Raw genomic sequence first — 17,071 nt, 5'->3', positions numbered from 1 at the left:
CAAGATATGCAATACATGTATATGTAATGTAATAATATTTTTTCCTCCTTAAAGGTACGGTTTCCAGAAAGCAAAGGTAAATCAAAACTTAAAAAGGACAAAACCTAAAAATAGTAATTCTCCTTTAAAGCAGAAAAGGTTAATACATTTTTCACCTAAGGATACTTTGTGCCAAGTTTTGGTGAAAACTGCGTATTATACATAATTGTTTTCTTGAACCGAGACTAGTTTCAAACAAATGAGTGGATGATACAAGAGTATTTTCTTTTTCATTTAAAATGACTGATTTATTTGTAGAAACAATGTCTTGCTTAAGGACATCATTTCCGCATTTAATTCACGCTTCCACGCTCCGCCCACCGATGGCAACGAAAGTCACGTGGATGCAGACTCCGACAACCTAACGTAAACAACATGGATGCGATTTACAGAATCGCATGGAAAAAAAAGTTCAGTGAGCTTGTTTGCTCACAAATTTTTACAGAAATGTTTGTCAAAAGTCATATAAGTTTAATTGAGGTTTCAAACACAAAATTTTAGTAAGTAGAAATGGGAAGAGTGATTTTTACCGCTCGCTCCGTATGCAACCGACTTGAAGGTCAGTTCAACTGTCGCCGGACAGTGTGCTACAGAGTAGTTAGATTGGAAACGTAGACCAATCTTCATTGTTTATAATAAAATCGACAAATTTTGTTTAACATTGCAATCTTAACCGCCGAGATGTCCTCCAATATTAAATTCTTTGTTACCGACAATGGACAAAATTATTTTGTTGTTGATGCAATCATGAATGTAGGTCTACGTAATGTGTTACTAGCATTTATTCACCCCATCACTTCCTCACACAATATTTTTGATTTTAACAAACTGATAATATTTTTATTTAATTATTTTCAATATTTGCTTTAAAATCTCTACACTGTTACTAACAGGTCTGATTCTGTGGTATTTGTATTGCAATTAGAGTATATTGGATACCACTAGATCTAAATTTAAAAAAAAATGAAATCTACAGTGTTTTATTTAATTTGTAATAAACTCAAGCATTTGTAACATTTTAATAGGCCAAGATAAATTAAATGAATACTTTATGCACATGTTTTTCTGACACAAGTTAACAACAGCGATTTCTGTTCATCTGTATTCATCATCTTTATTTTCTGTGGGATTATGCTAGGTACCCTATGCAGAAAATGAAATGGATATGCTCAAAATTTCAACCTTCATACAATACATTTTTTCAATGTCTAACAATATATTGCTTGGGTGGCAGTATATAGAGGATCCTTAAGATCATTTAAACAGAAAACAAATTTGTTTAAAAATTTCAGATGTTGTACTAAATAAACTTGCAGGGTTTTTGTCATGTTTAGAATACTACATTGTACTGAAGATTTTGTGAAAGACTGTTTAATGATCAAAACATTCAGAGTACACCATCTATTCTAAAACTAAAGGTGAAGCACAGGCTTAAGGGATTAAGGAAAATATTCACATACTGTTGAACAAATAAGTTACATTCAGTATTTCAAATGTTAGGTTTAAAGGATTTCCTTGCAGAACAATCATGATGTCTTCATCAGCAGTGACATACGAGGGGTGATCAAAAAGTTCGCAAACTATCTCTATATCTACAAAACCACAATTCAGATTAGAATGAAATTCGGTACACACATAGCCATACACAAGGTCTATAAATAGCATATGCTGAATAAAGTTTCTCTCCTTGTTTGTGACGTTACAATGTGAAAGTGACGTCACTATTTAGGTCACTTGTGACGAAAAATGGTTGTCTCAGTCGAACTCGTTCAACAAACGACTGTACAATTTATTGTAATATCTTAGAAATCCCTCTACAGTATCATATATTAATTTGTACATAGTTTATTGAGATAAATGAGTTCCTATAAATCCAATTAATGATTGGATTAATCGTTTTAGTGAAGGAAGGCTGATGGTTAAAAATGATACTTGTCATCTTGCCCAGTGAAAGCAAGTTTGAAAAGATATGTATTTTTAATTAAGCAATTTGCTATCAAAGACCTCAAATTAGCACTTTGAAAAATAGTTGAATATTTGAACAATGATATAAGTATTAAATACCTAAGACATCGTTTACTTTAGATTTTCAACAAATTAGATATGATAAAAAGGATGCACCCATTCTCTATCCACCTTGCATAAAGGTCTCTCCTGAGACAGAAGATTTGTGTTTTAATGGTCGCCATGCTTATTTTTGGAAAGGATGTTATTATCCACCCATTCTGTTGCCGAGATATGACCATTTCTGACAAATTAACTGTTCTTGTCATAAAAATTAACTCACATGGAAAGAAATATAAAACTCGGAAAAATCTTTTAACTTTTGTGACAGAACGCTACGGAGGGGGTCACGTGACCGCCAATAACACGTGATTCGCGCATGCGCAGAACGGTGGTTGATATGCATTAAAATCGGGGAGGATTAATTTAAAATATAATCAACATTAAAACCAAATATTGTTTCTTGTATGGAAGTTATTTAATTAGTTTACGAACTTTTTGATCACCCGTCGTACTCAAAGAGGAATCAAAATAACCCTGTTTCAATCAATGATATACTTTCATGTAAATTAATATGATTTGTTTAAAAAAAAAACCACTATTCCCTCTGAACAAAGAAACCACGCCCTCCAGCGTAGCAACAGAAAACATTGCTTGACGGGTGATATTCCAAAAAATATATACATGTGCAGAATTTATGCATGCACAGTTCAGTGTTACATTTCTTCGTATCAAACATTCAGTATAATATTAGGCCAAAATAAAATATACTCGTTTCCTGTCACCAAACTTACCCTAGATTTTACCCTCCAATCCTAAAAGTATTTTTTTACATTTTCATTTTTGAGTGATATTTTCCTGAAATACTAAAGTCAGCCAAAAATATTTACAATATATTACAGAACTCATACATCACAAGTGTACAGGATACCTTTACTTTATAAATCTTTATTAACAAACTTGCTTTGTAAACTGTTCACATACTTTTTTTCTTGTAATTATGTGCTATATGTTCTGCATTCATTGAGATTTGAAAATAATTTTTTTTTTCTCAAAATAATTTTGTTCCTACCTACCTACCCTTTTTTTTGGTCAGTGGACAGGAAACAAGAGTATTTTTTCTTTTGGCCTTAAAAATAAATACAGCTTGCAGTTGAGGGTAACATTGAATATATTCTCCCTTCAAAAACCATGGTCAACCTCAGCTGCGCACTTAGTTGACCATGGATTTTCTTTAGGTGAAAATTTTCAATGTTACCCTCAAGTACTTGCTGTATTTAAAAACAATATCACATATGTTAAATACAAAATAAGCAATGTAAAGAAACTACGGAAGCCCGTTGAGGCCAGTTCAGAGAGAGAAATATTTTTTATTGCGTTTAAACGCAATAATTATTGCGTTTAATCGCAAAACTTTGCGTTTAATCGCAATAATTATTGCGTTTAAACGCAAAACTTTGCGTTTAATCGCAATAATCATTGCGTTTAAACGCAAAACACTTTGCGTTTAATCGCAAAATTTTGCGATTAAACGTAATCTTTTGCGATTAAACGCAATAATATTGCGATTAAACGCAATAATTATTGCGTTTAATCGAAATAATATTTTTGCGTTTAATCGCAAAAATTTTTGCGTTTAATCGCAAAAATTTTTGCGTTTAATCGCAATAATTATTGCGTTTAAACGCAATAATATTGCGCTTAAACGCAATACTTTTGCGATTAAACGCAATAGTATTGCGTTTAATCGCAATAATATGCAATTAAACGCAATATTTTTTGCATTTAAACGCAATAATCTTTATATATAAAAGCAATCATTTCTATTGATTTTTGAAGAGTGCAATGGATCCAGGCCGATCAATATTCGTTTCTTTTTTCTTTGCACATTAACCTATGAGGCGAATTGTGTATTGTTAAGCATTAAAGAGTCAGATTCATCTGAACAAGCATTTTCTGAATGATTCATTGGTATGGATTTAAAGAGGAGAAAGAGGTGTCGGTTTGTAAAACAAAAGACAACCCTAGAATGAAACAAAGCTTTAGCATGTATAGATGTCTATATTCCTGTATATTCAAAACCTTTCCTTTGATCACATACAGTAAATACGAGAGCACGAAAATTTAGGAGATGGAATTATATGAAATCAAAAATAAATCAAATGAAAACAGATTGATCGATTTGTACTACTAAATTGATATGGCTATTAATACCACTGAAACATTCTTAATTTGCTGTGATACCTAAGGAATTGATTAATGGCTGCTTTAAAAGTGTTGGATTCTAATAGGTTTAAGAAACTCTGGTTGTTTATTTAGGATGCCATTGATAAACTTCAAATCTCATACACTGCAACATTTTGCAAAAAGACACAGAACCAAACGGTTCTTCTTTAAAGAATCAGACCATAGTATTCATAATGATTTTTGGCTAGTCGATGTTTGATTTCAAACTACAGCACTGAATCATTGTGGTTAAACTCAAAATGAATCCTTAAAAGGAAGGATTATTGTGATAAAATGCAAAAGAGTATTCCATTTAAATGCAACAAATTACTGTGTTTAAATGCAAATGATTATTGCGATTAAACGCAAAATATTATTGCGATTAAACGCAAAAAATTATTGCGATTAAACGCAAAAATTATTGCGTTTAAACGCAAAAATATTACTGCGATTAAACGCAATAATTATTGCGTTTAATCGCAATCTTTTGCGATTAAACCCAAAGTGTTTTGCGTTTAAACGCAATGATTATTGCGATTAAACGCAAAGTTTTGCGTTTAAACGCAATAATAATTGCGATTAAACGCAAAGTTTTGCGTTTAAACGCAATAATTATTGCGATTAAAAGCAAAGTTTTGCGATTTAACGCAATAATTATTGCGTTTAAACGCTATAAAAAATATTTCTCTCTCTGAACTGGCCTCAACGGGCTTCCGTAAGAAACAATATGTGCAGAAGAAATAAAGACAAGCCAAGTTCAAGGTATGAGTATACAGAAAAGTTTAATTATATTGTGCACTTCTGATATCAGTAAAAGTATATTTGTTTATGTCGAAGTATTTTTTCCTTCTATCATACTTAAATTCTCCTAGGCAGTTACACACATGTTAAGGGTTGGGTGTTGGAACATTTATTTCTAATTGTAATGTATCATCATGTTACTTTAAAAATCATTTTACTTATATAAGTATTATATATACATGTATAAGAATCAAACAGTGACAGTGTGATATTCATCACATTTATCACATTTATGAACTTATATAAACTGTATTCAGCATATTGTGGATACCATATTAATGTTACATAAATAAACATTTATTCTGCTATTAGAATTTCTTAGTTTAATGCAGAATCACAGTCACTTGTCTTTTAAAACATAACATACACATAAAGTCAACGCAGGCAAATGATTAATCACTGATACACCATTGATGCTACATCCATTAATCCAAAATTGTGCCTTAGCTTAGCATCATCAGTATTACCTCTTTTTTTCAATGTTCTGATGTCAAAAAATCTAAATATTTTCAATAATGTTTTGTTTTACATGTAGTATAGATATTACAAAAACGATCCTGATGTATTTTTTTTTTCATCTGCTGTTTTCTTAATGGCAAGGGGGTCTTGTTTTTTTCAAGCTGATATGTGGATTGTAAAAGATTATTTAGTCTGCTCTGTAGACTGAAGATTCTCTCTGGTAATGATGTAGTTCAAAATCTTGACCTGCACAGCTGATATTGGTAAAATTAATCCAAAGTTTCTATAAAAAAAAAGAAAAAAGAGAGTTTAGATCTATAACACAAATAAATTTACCAAAATCTAAAAAGGGTGCTTTCTACTTCAAATATTACTCCAAATGCTGATTTTCTTGGGTCTTTAACAGCATAAAAACATTGATGTCACGAATAAGTGGCATGTCTCTTTCTCCATTATCATTGTAAATTACCTAACTAACCAAAGATGTAGCCTGTTGAAATTCACTGGAACATTCATTCTGTTATGACACTTGGGTGAAGATTCTTTTGTTTCCTTTTGTGCTTCATCATTGATCCTGAATTCATGCAATATTTCATTAAATAAAAATAATACATTTGACTTGGAATTTTTAGAATGCTTTTTAAAAACAAATTTGCAATGAACTATCCTTATTTTTTTTCACCAAATCTAAATAAGTATCAAAAATGTATATAACAAAAATAACAATTTATGTGTCATTTTACTCATTTTTATAGTTTTCTTAGTTAAGCACTATATACACGTACATGTATAATGATATCTTCACTTTAATAATATACTGGCTTTATAACTAAGTCTTTTTCATAAAAAATACTTTTCGTAACATAATATAATAATATCAGTAAACTTACAACTCACCTTGATAATACTTAAGTATCCTGCCTTTCTTGGTGACTGTTGCCTATCTAATTGCTATATACAGTCAGTATTTCATGAGATCGACCCACAAATGCTACAATTAAGATTCAAAAAGCTACCCAAACACTGCACTTATATATACAATCACAAAATAAAAAAAAAACATGAAAATTAGCCAGAACATATTTTTGCAGCATTCTGTTTTTCGAGAATCTATATACAGTTCACAAAGATCAGCTCTGAACAGTCCACTTTAGGTCTATGTATAGTCCGAGTACATATATACTGAAACGCTTAACAGAAAATCAAAAATTGCATGCTTAACAAAACATTTGGCAATATTATGGAGTTTTAAGGGTTTGTACTGTTTATCTTAAGTAATGCAGCAATATTTCAAAAAAAAAAAAACATCCTTTCGTTCCCCGCAACGATGCTTAGGCTTCTTGAAAATGGCTCAAGTACGCATTTCCATTGCTCTGGCTGGAAAATCTCAAAGTAAAGGAGATGGACAGCTGATGATGCAAAAATACACTACATTATGCCTCAACGGGGTCTTACGTATCATATGCATAAATGATTGTCCTTGGACCGGAAGTCCAAGGGTTACTACAGGGCGTCAAGTTAGAGAAAATTCGACCTAATAATCTGAAAAACAGGCATTTAAAAAATGGCAAAGAATAATTCCTTCGCTCAGATCTCGATATTGATTAACCTATTGTATCGTAGAAATTAAGCTGCAATTGTTGTTAAGGGTAGTCTTGCACGTTGTAATTGAATGCCTGGGAAGGGGGTGTTTTAACAGTCATATGCTACTGTAAAGTTAAAAGTTAAACGTTTAATATTTTTATCAAATCTCTGATGTTCTGAAAAGTGAGTTTAGCCTTACTGTATTCTTTTTGAAAATCATTGGATAAAAAATTCAAACATTTGAAGATCATTGCTTGTTGCGTTTCTTTTGCGTTTCAGTATTAAAGTAACCGTATAGGGTGTTCTTTACAAGTATTTATTAACATATATACAAACACAAACACAGTGGGTTCTGGCCCGGGTCAACGCCCCGCTCTGCTGCTGTCCTAGACACGTCCGGTCTGCTCGGCATCCACGTGTAGAAGAGAGGGAGTGCGACTATCCCGCCATCTGACATAATACAGTCAGTCGGTCGTACCACGGGACAGTCGCACAGATGCTAAACTCCCCCCTGTTTTCTTTGAAAGGCTGGAGTCTACCACAGGAAAGAGGATCCGGAACCATCTCCAACGTCGGGGCGCTGTAAACACCCTCTCGGGCTAACAGCCCAAGAATAACAAGTGCCGGAGCAAGCTCCAGACAAAACCACCCAATGATTTACACTAATACTAACTACAATTTTTACTTCCGGGACGGGTCAGAGGCGCCACACTACCAAAGTCCCTCACTAAACGGGGAACAGACATACACCTGTCTGCCTCAACTAGTGTGCCTCCTGTCAAGGTCACTCCTTCCTCTGGAATACCACCTGACCTCCTGAACTCCACCTTTATGGCCTCATCCCCCAGAGTAAGGATTCCTTGCCCCAAGTCCATCTGGGCTTTCAGGGCACGGAGAAAAATCCATGCCCAGCAACATAGAGTCCTGTAGTGGAGCAACATGATGTTCCATTTCATGCTTTTGCTGACCAATACACAGAGTGACGGGCCCCACTATGAATCCTTCCAACTCGGTGTTTCTTCGGCCTGTCTCATAGTCACATGTTCCAGTATTGAGGGATTGGGCTCCAGCTGGTCATACACCCTGGTTGACAACACACTGACCTTAGCCCAAGTATCCACCACAGCTGTAACCCCCATGCACTGTACGCACAGGCCAACCTAAAACCTTTAGAATGACATAACCGCTCGGTTGGTATAAAGGGCTCCTTCAATCCCACTGCCACGGGTGACCAGGGATTACCCATCCCTGCAGGTGACCAATCAACACCACACGGGTCCATCCTCCCCTGGTTTTGGGGTTCCTCACCAACCACGGCTGGTCCAAGCGGCTCCAGAGTGAAGTGGGGAGTTACAGTCCCCACCTTCTTTTCCACGGTGACCACTTCCTCCTTAGCCAGGCAAAGCTCCGGTGATGGTGACATCCCAAAGTGATCTTTGAGCCTGCGGAGCTTGCGCCGGCGCCGCACACAGAAGCGGGGAACACCGATCCCCAGCTCCTTGGATTCCGACCTAGGGAACGTCTCCACAGGGAATCCTCCCATAATGGTCCCGCCCCCTTGCCCAATAGTAGCCATCGTCTTCCCTGCAGCTCGGGTGGGGCAATCTCTACGGAAGTGCCCCACCTCTCCACACTTGAAACCTACAGCAGGCCTCCGGTCCCGCTCCGTCCATCTAGGGGATGGGGTACCACTCCTCTGATGTTTCTGAAGGGAAGCACCTTTCCTCTGCCTAATCAACTCCTCGAGTTCCTCTATCCTGCTCCGGAGGGCTGCGAGCTCCTCCACAGCAACAACATTTACTCTCTCGGGATCAGTCTGCTTCATGTCATGAGCAGAATCCAGCTTTCTAACTTCCCTTGACGGCTTAGGCCTGTGACACCGGGAGTGCTGATAGTATTGCATGCGCTCCACGGCTTCCTTCACTGTCCGGGGATGCCCATCAAGTGCGTAAAGGCCAGCATCTCTGTCCTAAGCTCCATAACATAGCCGAGGTATAGCATGAGTGTGCACATCAGGCAAACTGGGGAAGGCTCGAGTCGCCAAGGTCAGGACTCTGTCGGCCCATTGATGAAGTGACTCTCCAGGGTTCTGGCTGGCAGACTGGAAGTTTAGTTGATGAGTGACATTGGGAGCAGAGGAGCCAAAACGCTTCTCAAATTTCTGCAAGATCTCACCTAGGCGGAGATGGTTTCTAACAGCAGGGTATAATACTCGCTTGCTGCCCCTTCAAGGGAAAAACAGAACTGGTCATGCTGCTCCTTCTCAGTCCACAGCTGACTGCGAGACAACCTCACAAACTTATGCAAAAATGCCTTCCAGCTGGTTTTACCATCATACCTGAGGTCCTTGTACCTGGGCTTACTCCCGACAGCTACCCTACTGATGTTCTGTGTAGGTGAACTGAAGCTGCGAGTCTGGTAGGCCGGGACTGACTGACTGGCATAGTGTCCCAGCTTGGCAGGCCCACATATGTTTGGCTGTACATGTGCTATCCTCTCCCCCTCCCTTCCAAAATGGCAGGCCAGGGTATCGAAATACGCAGGACTACTAGTCGCTGACACAGGGACACTATGCTGCTGTAATACACTAGTCATAGCCATTCTTAGGTGCGAGGTTTGAATATCCTTACCTCCGTACCATACAGATTGGGTGTGATTGGGCAGTGGGGGTTGGGCATGTCCACCCCCAGTATTCACCAAGTCTCGGACAGGGGTAGTGCGTGGCACTGAGCTCCGGGGTTGCAAATCATCCCCAGGAAGAGAGGACACAAGAAAGCACGCGGGTCTAGGCTGGGATTTGTACAGACAAAGGGTTCCAGGTGAGCCCTAAAGGGTCAACAGGCCTCTGATCATACTCAGAAGTGAACTGTGCAGGCCTCACAGGCTGTTGATTGGCAAATAGTGTATGTTTTGGAGGGGCGGTGTCAAGCGAGGGGTACACCCTCACCCAAGCTTGGTCTAACTCCTATGTCCCCCAGGTTAGCTGTGTCTCCCACAAGGACAGGCTGGCTGCTAGCTGAACGCACATGACCCACAGAATACCGATGTTCTAAACCTAAATTCAAGAGAACCTCACTGTATTCATAACCAGGTGGGCTACAACCCTTACTGCTGCCAGGTGAGCCACACCTACACATCCTACCTAAAGAGGAGTCCAGAGAACTACTGGTCATCATCCGTGGTGAGCTACATTGGGGCTGGGTAAACCTTACCTCTCTCCTTGACATACCATGTAGCGCACTACCCCCTCCACAGGGGATGCCCGAATGCAGGCCGGACATGCATGTAGAGGGACCCCCCAGGGGCAACCCCCCTCCCATGTTACCTGACATTTACTGAGCAAAAGGTGTGTGACGGGAGACATAATGCTCGCTCCCGCTATAAACATATGGTGAATAACCCCCATCCCTGGGATAACCACCCACACGACTCGGAATACGAGGGTTCAAGTCTGACCGCATGACAGATGGGCGCGTGTCAAGCTTAAAGCCGACACGCCTCCTCTACAGACATATCCATAATTAAATGTCACGAATAATCAAGAAAAATCACAGAAAATATTTACAAATCAATTCAGAAAGTCGATTCAGAAAAAATACATACAAAATAAACACGTGCTCTCACGTACCTAGCTGCACCAAAAATGGCGGCTAAATCTGATGCCTAAAATATAGACAGCAGTACGGGAATGTCCGGGCCCCGCGAATTGGGCGCCAGTAAAGTAACCGTATAGGGGTGTTCTGTACAAGTATTTATCAACATATATACAAACACAAACACAGTGGGTTCTGGCCCCCGCTCTGCAGCTGTCGTAGACACGTCCGGTCTGCTCGGCATCCACGTGTAGAAGAGACGGAGTGCGACTATCCCGCCGTCTGACGATATACAGTCAGTCGGTCGTACCACGGGACAGTTGCACAGATACTACAGTATATAACTGCCTAAGTTCAAAGTATGTAAATCACCATATTGTACGTGATATTACTTAATTCAAATATTGTTCGTTTTCATGTCCACTTACATTGTCATTACCTTGACATAAATATATTTGAAACTTATTTTTTTAAAGGACAGTCGTTTTCAGTCTTACACATGACATGACTTGATCAGCTGTTTATGCAATGTAAACACTTGTTTTTCCGTGTTTTGGACTTAGAAGAAAATGAATAAATCTCACCTTGCGTATTCTTTCCGGGTACCTCGTATCATTATTACATCTAACGTATTAATGGGACTTCACAATTTTCTGCAATATGGCGGATAAGACGTTTGACTATGTCCTCTCGCAGCATCCGACAGCTGTGTTTTGTCGGAGTTAATGGCTGACAATTTTTCCGCAATTTTGATTGGCTGTGCGGAGATAGCAACTGCGTCACCCGTGACGATGTGGAAGCGTGAATCGTCCACAGATTATTTTATTCCCGACATTAATGAAGACCAAATGGCGGGTATGATGACCGTGAACAGGGGGTGTCTACTCTTTTTTGGCAAATGCTCTCACCCCAATTTTCAGATATCAGATTTCTACGCTGTTTGCAATAGGTAATCTTGATTGGACTTTGAGCATACCTACTTTCTTTATCGACACCTTTAATCAGCAGTGACGTATATTTGATAATAAGTTTAGGTTGGTTTATAAAACAGGATAGATAATCCTTAAACAAATTATATCTGTTAATCAATGATATATTTATAAACTGTGAAAGTTTTAACTTTATAAACCACAGAGTTCTGGAGCTATTGTAAAAATAAATTTTTGGACAAGTTGACCTTTGGTGAAACCTTAAACTATCAAATAATAAATTAATATCTCAGTTTATACACACTTTTTCTCATGCAATCAATGTATAATTTTCTTATACAAGTCCACCTGTAAATATTTAGTTAACAAATTCAAGGAGCCCATTGATAATAAAATAAAACATGCCACTATTCTTATTTGCATATAGAGATATAGTATTTATATAGCAGTTTGACAATAAAGAGATATGCGTGAAAGAACGCTTAATTTGTTGAAACTGTATACAGGTAAAGTTAAATAAAATATCTCTTACCTTCATCAAATTAAGTAGAAATTCGTACACATATCTGGAGGCTGCATAAAATGGCGAGTGACTTGCTAATGACATGATTGTGCAGTAAACGCAGAGAAAATTCGCTATGTCTGGCTGAGTCATCTTATCAATATTTATGAACGATAAAATTCGCAAAACATATCCCGGACGATTTTCCGGAATAGAATTTTTTAAAGAAAAGGTTTACATAAGATTGTTACTAGCTCTATGTGAAAGAAAGCATTAAATAAATCAGAATTTAAAAAAGAAATAACAGAAAAAAAATCAAGTACGATTAATTGAATAAATAAAATCAAAATCTAAAGATACTCAGTTCTTTTTGTAATACCTTGTGTTTTTGAGTATTTGCCTATTTGGGATTAATACATTCATGCATAGTATAATTCATACAGTCAATGACTGAATAATTGTGGATTCAAGTGTATATATATTTTTTAATCTTTTGTTCTGAAAATTTCCTTTCTGTTTGTTTTCTTTGTAGAAAAATTAAACCTAAAAAACCTAAACTTAAAATAAAAAAGAAATTGTCTATAATTTTTAACCTTTGACTCAAGGGATTTTTTATATATCATGCATACTTCCTGTAACAAGAACTTGCTTTGAGTACAAGTAACAGCTTTTCAAAAAGCTTGCCTGACTAATGCCATCAATATCTATATAAGCTATCGGTATCATCCGAAGGACCGATCTCCACGTTCTCCTGTGGATTCAAACCCGCGAGGTAAAGATAAACACCTCACTACGCGAGTCTAAAAATGGTTGCAGAGGATGAAGTCAATAAGGGAAATAAAGCAATGTAATTAATGTATCCTGGAAAGCCGTGGCTATCTTAACATGGTTAAGGTTACATAAATTAGATTCAACTGCATACAGCATAGGCTTTGAGGAAGACAGCTAAAATATGATACCTACAAGAAACTGGGAATCGTAACGGTTATGACTGACATGCAGAATATGTTTACTAGTTTTTTTGGGTATGCCAGAACATCAACGATTGTTGGAAACGTGGGATAAATAAAATCCTTTATGCATAGTGACCCAATAAACTTAACGGTGATATATGAATGGCGACAGGCGCAGATTTAGGAAGTTTTTCCCCGAGATGGGGGGTCCCCATAAAAAATATTTGTAAGAGCAAGAAATTAATAAAGTCCCTCAATCCTGAAATGTGAGGGGGCACTTTCCTTAGTCTACATTCTGTTTTTGTAGAAGGAAACCCCTGTAGGGGGGGGGGGGGGTTATGATCAGATGTATATTTGGCCAGTTCATCCTCTTAAGAAGTTTTTGTTTGTTTCGTTTATATTTCTTTAAATAGTGAAACTTCTAACTCACTTTACAATATCACCGAAATGTTTTTTTTCCAAAGCTCGATTAAGATTCCGACCAAAAAAAAAACACATACAGTTTTTATTTCCATTCAATAGAATAGTCCAGGAAAAAAGGCGCCAAAACTTACACGTGACCTTTTGGCGCGAAATGATTGTGTCACTCCTTAACTAGAAGACAAATGTACTGGACTAATTAAGTAGTATAGAAACGTAGAAAAAAGGTCAAACGGGCATGTCCGTATAGGAACTCGCAAGAAATAAATAGCTGCATGCCAAAAACTAACGGAAATAAATGCATCAATATATTGTATCAGAAATCTGGTTATTTTCTTCTAACTGTTGTTGTTGAAATGTAGGTAAGAAAATCTGATGAAAATCAGCATGCACAAATTTTTGCTGGCTAACTGTGACCTCTTAGCTTCGCATCTAGGCAATATTGATCCTTAGTAGTGCCTGACGCTGTGACGTCAGGCAATAAAACGACCTGAACTTAGACATGCGATAATCTTTTGCAAATTTTACCACAATTTTATCTTGGCAATAACTTGCATTCAATCATATTTTAAGTCTTCAAGCGTGCGTTCTACATTTCCAATAGATATTTCTAAATCGTTGCTTACAAACTTTTCAATTATAAACAAATCTTGCTGGCCTATATATAGTGAACATCTGAGGCAAAACCTTCCTGCATATCATTGTTTTTAACTACACTCGCACTGGATATATCAATTTGTTTGAAATAATTGTCAAGAATTAATCATATTTTAGGTGCATTGAAAAAAGCCTCCGATTTTCACAGTACTCTCCTTAAGCTTATTATAATAACCTTCTTTCTGCTAAGTCTTGGCTTTGTCTACTGCTTCTATTGCTAACGTGTTTACTTGGATTATTCTTTCTTTCTATCTTTGATGTAGAGTGTAATTGGTTTTTTTACATTTGGACATAAATCAAATGATACATAAGCTGGTAATCTTAGATTATTTCCGAACATCAACAGATACATTGTTTGTCCAGTACTATCATGATGGGTGCAGTTATATTCATGAGACAGTGAATTTACATATTATGCTTTCCTGTTGGCTTTCTTCATTTGATCTAAGGAGCAAAGTGCAATCAAAACGCTCACACATGCCATTACCCATTGCGTGGAAGCTGGCAATTGTGGACTTTTCCATACCGATGATCTGACAAAATTCTTGAATCACTCGGCACTCAAAATTGGCACCTTGATATGAGTTGATTTTATCCGGAATGATATATTTAGGAACAATAAAATGTTTACAAAACATCTCAGTTGTTGTCCTAACTGATTGATTTCTTGTGGAAATGGCAATAATAAATACGGTAAAATGATCTGTGACAGCCAGAATATGTTTATACCCTCCCTTGCATAACCCAAGGTATGAAAACCAAACAAAACCTTTTAAAAACTTGTTTGGCAGCCCTCTCACGACAAACTGACTAGAACTTAAGAATTGCCCGACTCAAAACTGTTCTTTTTCTCTTCAGGACACGATATTCTTTTTTTTATGTACCTCTCATCCTGTTGTAAACTATGCTGAATTTTTAAGCGGTTAGCTTCGCTAGCCGCTATATGGCATGTGTCGGCAACCGGAAACCTCCATAAGGCGCTACCTATCGACAACAGAAACTTCAACAAAGCCTCTACCAATGATTTGTTTCTAACACATATAACATATGTTAAATAAAAACAAGACTATCAAAACAACATATCTTTCGGTTTTTAATTTTTATCTGATTTTGTTTGTCAATGAAATAAATTTATTGTTGTATTTTAAAATTTTATGTATAGGAGCATTTGGTGTCGAGATTAAATTTCCGTGACGTCAGCTGATGGCGATCGGGCCCTGTGACGAAATTTGAAGTCAGCATGAAGTTTAGCTGATAACATTATCAACGCGTTGGATTTAAACTTAAGGAAGAAATATATAGCGAGAAATATCATATTTGAACCCAATGCTACACGAAAACCAGTAGGCATATCCGATTTATGTGTTAAATTGAAGCCTGAATTGAACAGGGGGTCAAAATGGCGTTGCACACCTTGTGTATCTAAACTGTACATAGAGGGGTAGAATGTTTCGATATTTGGCTAATTTAGAGACTTACTGATAAAAATTCAGGTGCCTGTGATTAATTATAAGGCACCCCTCATGAACAATAAATATTTGATCGAATTATGCTACTGGCACAGAAAGGACGGGTTAATTACTGGCTTAAGGGGTTGAAGGTTATTACAGACTGCAAAACATCGGAGAATCTCTCGATCGAGTTTCATTTTCCTTGCCAAAATATTTAGCCATCCCTTTAATTAACTTAAGTAATACTAGTACATGAAGAAAGCTTTATATATAAAAAAAAAACTGAATACATCTGCAGGGTTCTCCATCATTTGAAATTTTAATGTGTTGCATAGTTTACGTGAAGCACTAAAATTTCGCGCTATTTTCGAGATCAAATTCGCAACTGAATTACTTTTCATTAAACTTATATAGGAACATATGCGCACACTTTTTAAAATAAATCACTATTTCGATATACAAATATTTTCGTCATACATATTGATAAAAGTAAAAACACGTGCTATGAAAAGAAGGGGAAATTCTGATCGATACAATCAAACTAATTACCACTTTTGAAAGTAAAGTTGTTGTACTTTTTTGTCAGTTCTTTTTTTTTTTATCAAATTACCGAATTGCAAAGGAAAAAATAGGGATGATAGGGATGATATTCTTACGAGTTCCTTAAAAATGTGTCGCATGCATAAAATTTTAATCGTTACTGTGTCGTAGAAAATTTTGCTGTGTCGGGAGCAACACAGTAAAACAGCTCATGGAGAACCCTGCATCTTTAAGCTGTACAGTTATAGATTACTTCCATAATGAAACGTTTGTTTTCTTCTCCTTTTTTTCTCAATTGAAATTATTTAAAAGATGATGAAAGCTTTGTTTCCAGGGATCTATTCTGTACTCAGTCTAATCATTACAAACGATTATAAACGTCACATTATTTAAATATTTGCCAAATACTCAGTATATGTTCGTTTATATATATCGTGCTTACAAGACTCTTTTTTGAATTATTGTCATGTACCATTTACTAATTCGAACATTTATTGTATTTAAAGTCAATAGTGTACATTTCTTAAAACTTTATTATCTTGTTTACTTGTCTTTCTTCCTGTGAGAGAAATAGTTCATAATATTCATAAACAGATGTACTCAGTATCTGTATCAAAATACAGAATGAATAGTGATCGGTCTCAAATGAAAAACGGATCCTTGAAAGTTCCGGTGCCTAGGAGAAGTAAGCATCCCCAATAACAGGTCACACCTGCTGACCCGCAGTGAGCATACGAAACTGAAGCCCTCTGAAATTAAATTAATTTACAAATTCTCTGCTCGTCCATCCGTTTTTCTCAGACTAGCCAGCTAAAGATCTATGTACAGAACTCCAAATAAATTAATCTTAAGAATTTGAATTATCATTACCGTCTTCCTTGGAAGACGGTATTGTATAGTTGAAGTTTTTTTA

At 36.7% G+C, this 17,071-nt stretch overlaps 1 protein-coding gene across 1 annotated transcript in view; it reads right to left on the bottom strand.

Annotated features, from left to right (window-relative positions):
• Positions 1-10,445: 10,445 nt before the first annotated feature.
• LOC134247903 (uncharacterized) overlaps positions 10,446-17,071 on the bottom strand; it is a 28,931-nt gene continuing 22,305 nt past the window's right edge. Inside the window, exon 6 of the mRNA XM_062730313.1 lies at positions 10,446-10,616. Within this exon, the coding sequence (XP_062586297.1) occupies positions 10,446-10,616 (171 nt within the window). The remainder of the gene's footprint in view (positions 10,617-17,071) is intronic.

This window comes from Saccostrea cucullata, unplaced genomic scaffold (genome assembly GCF_032062105.1).
Source record: "Saccostrea cucullata isolate Sc308-1 unplaced genomic scaffold, CSIRO_AGI_Scuc_v1 ctg120, whole genome shotgun sequence".
NCBI classification, from domain to species: Eukaryota; Metazoa; Mollusca; class Bivalvia; order Ostreida; family Ostreidae; genus Saccostrea; species Saccostrea cuccullata.
Note: the sequence above shows the minus strand (reverse complement) of the source record. Positions and strands in the feature narration are given on the sequence as shown.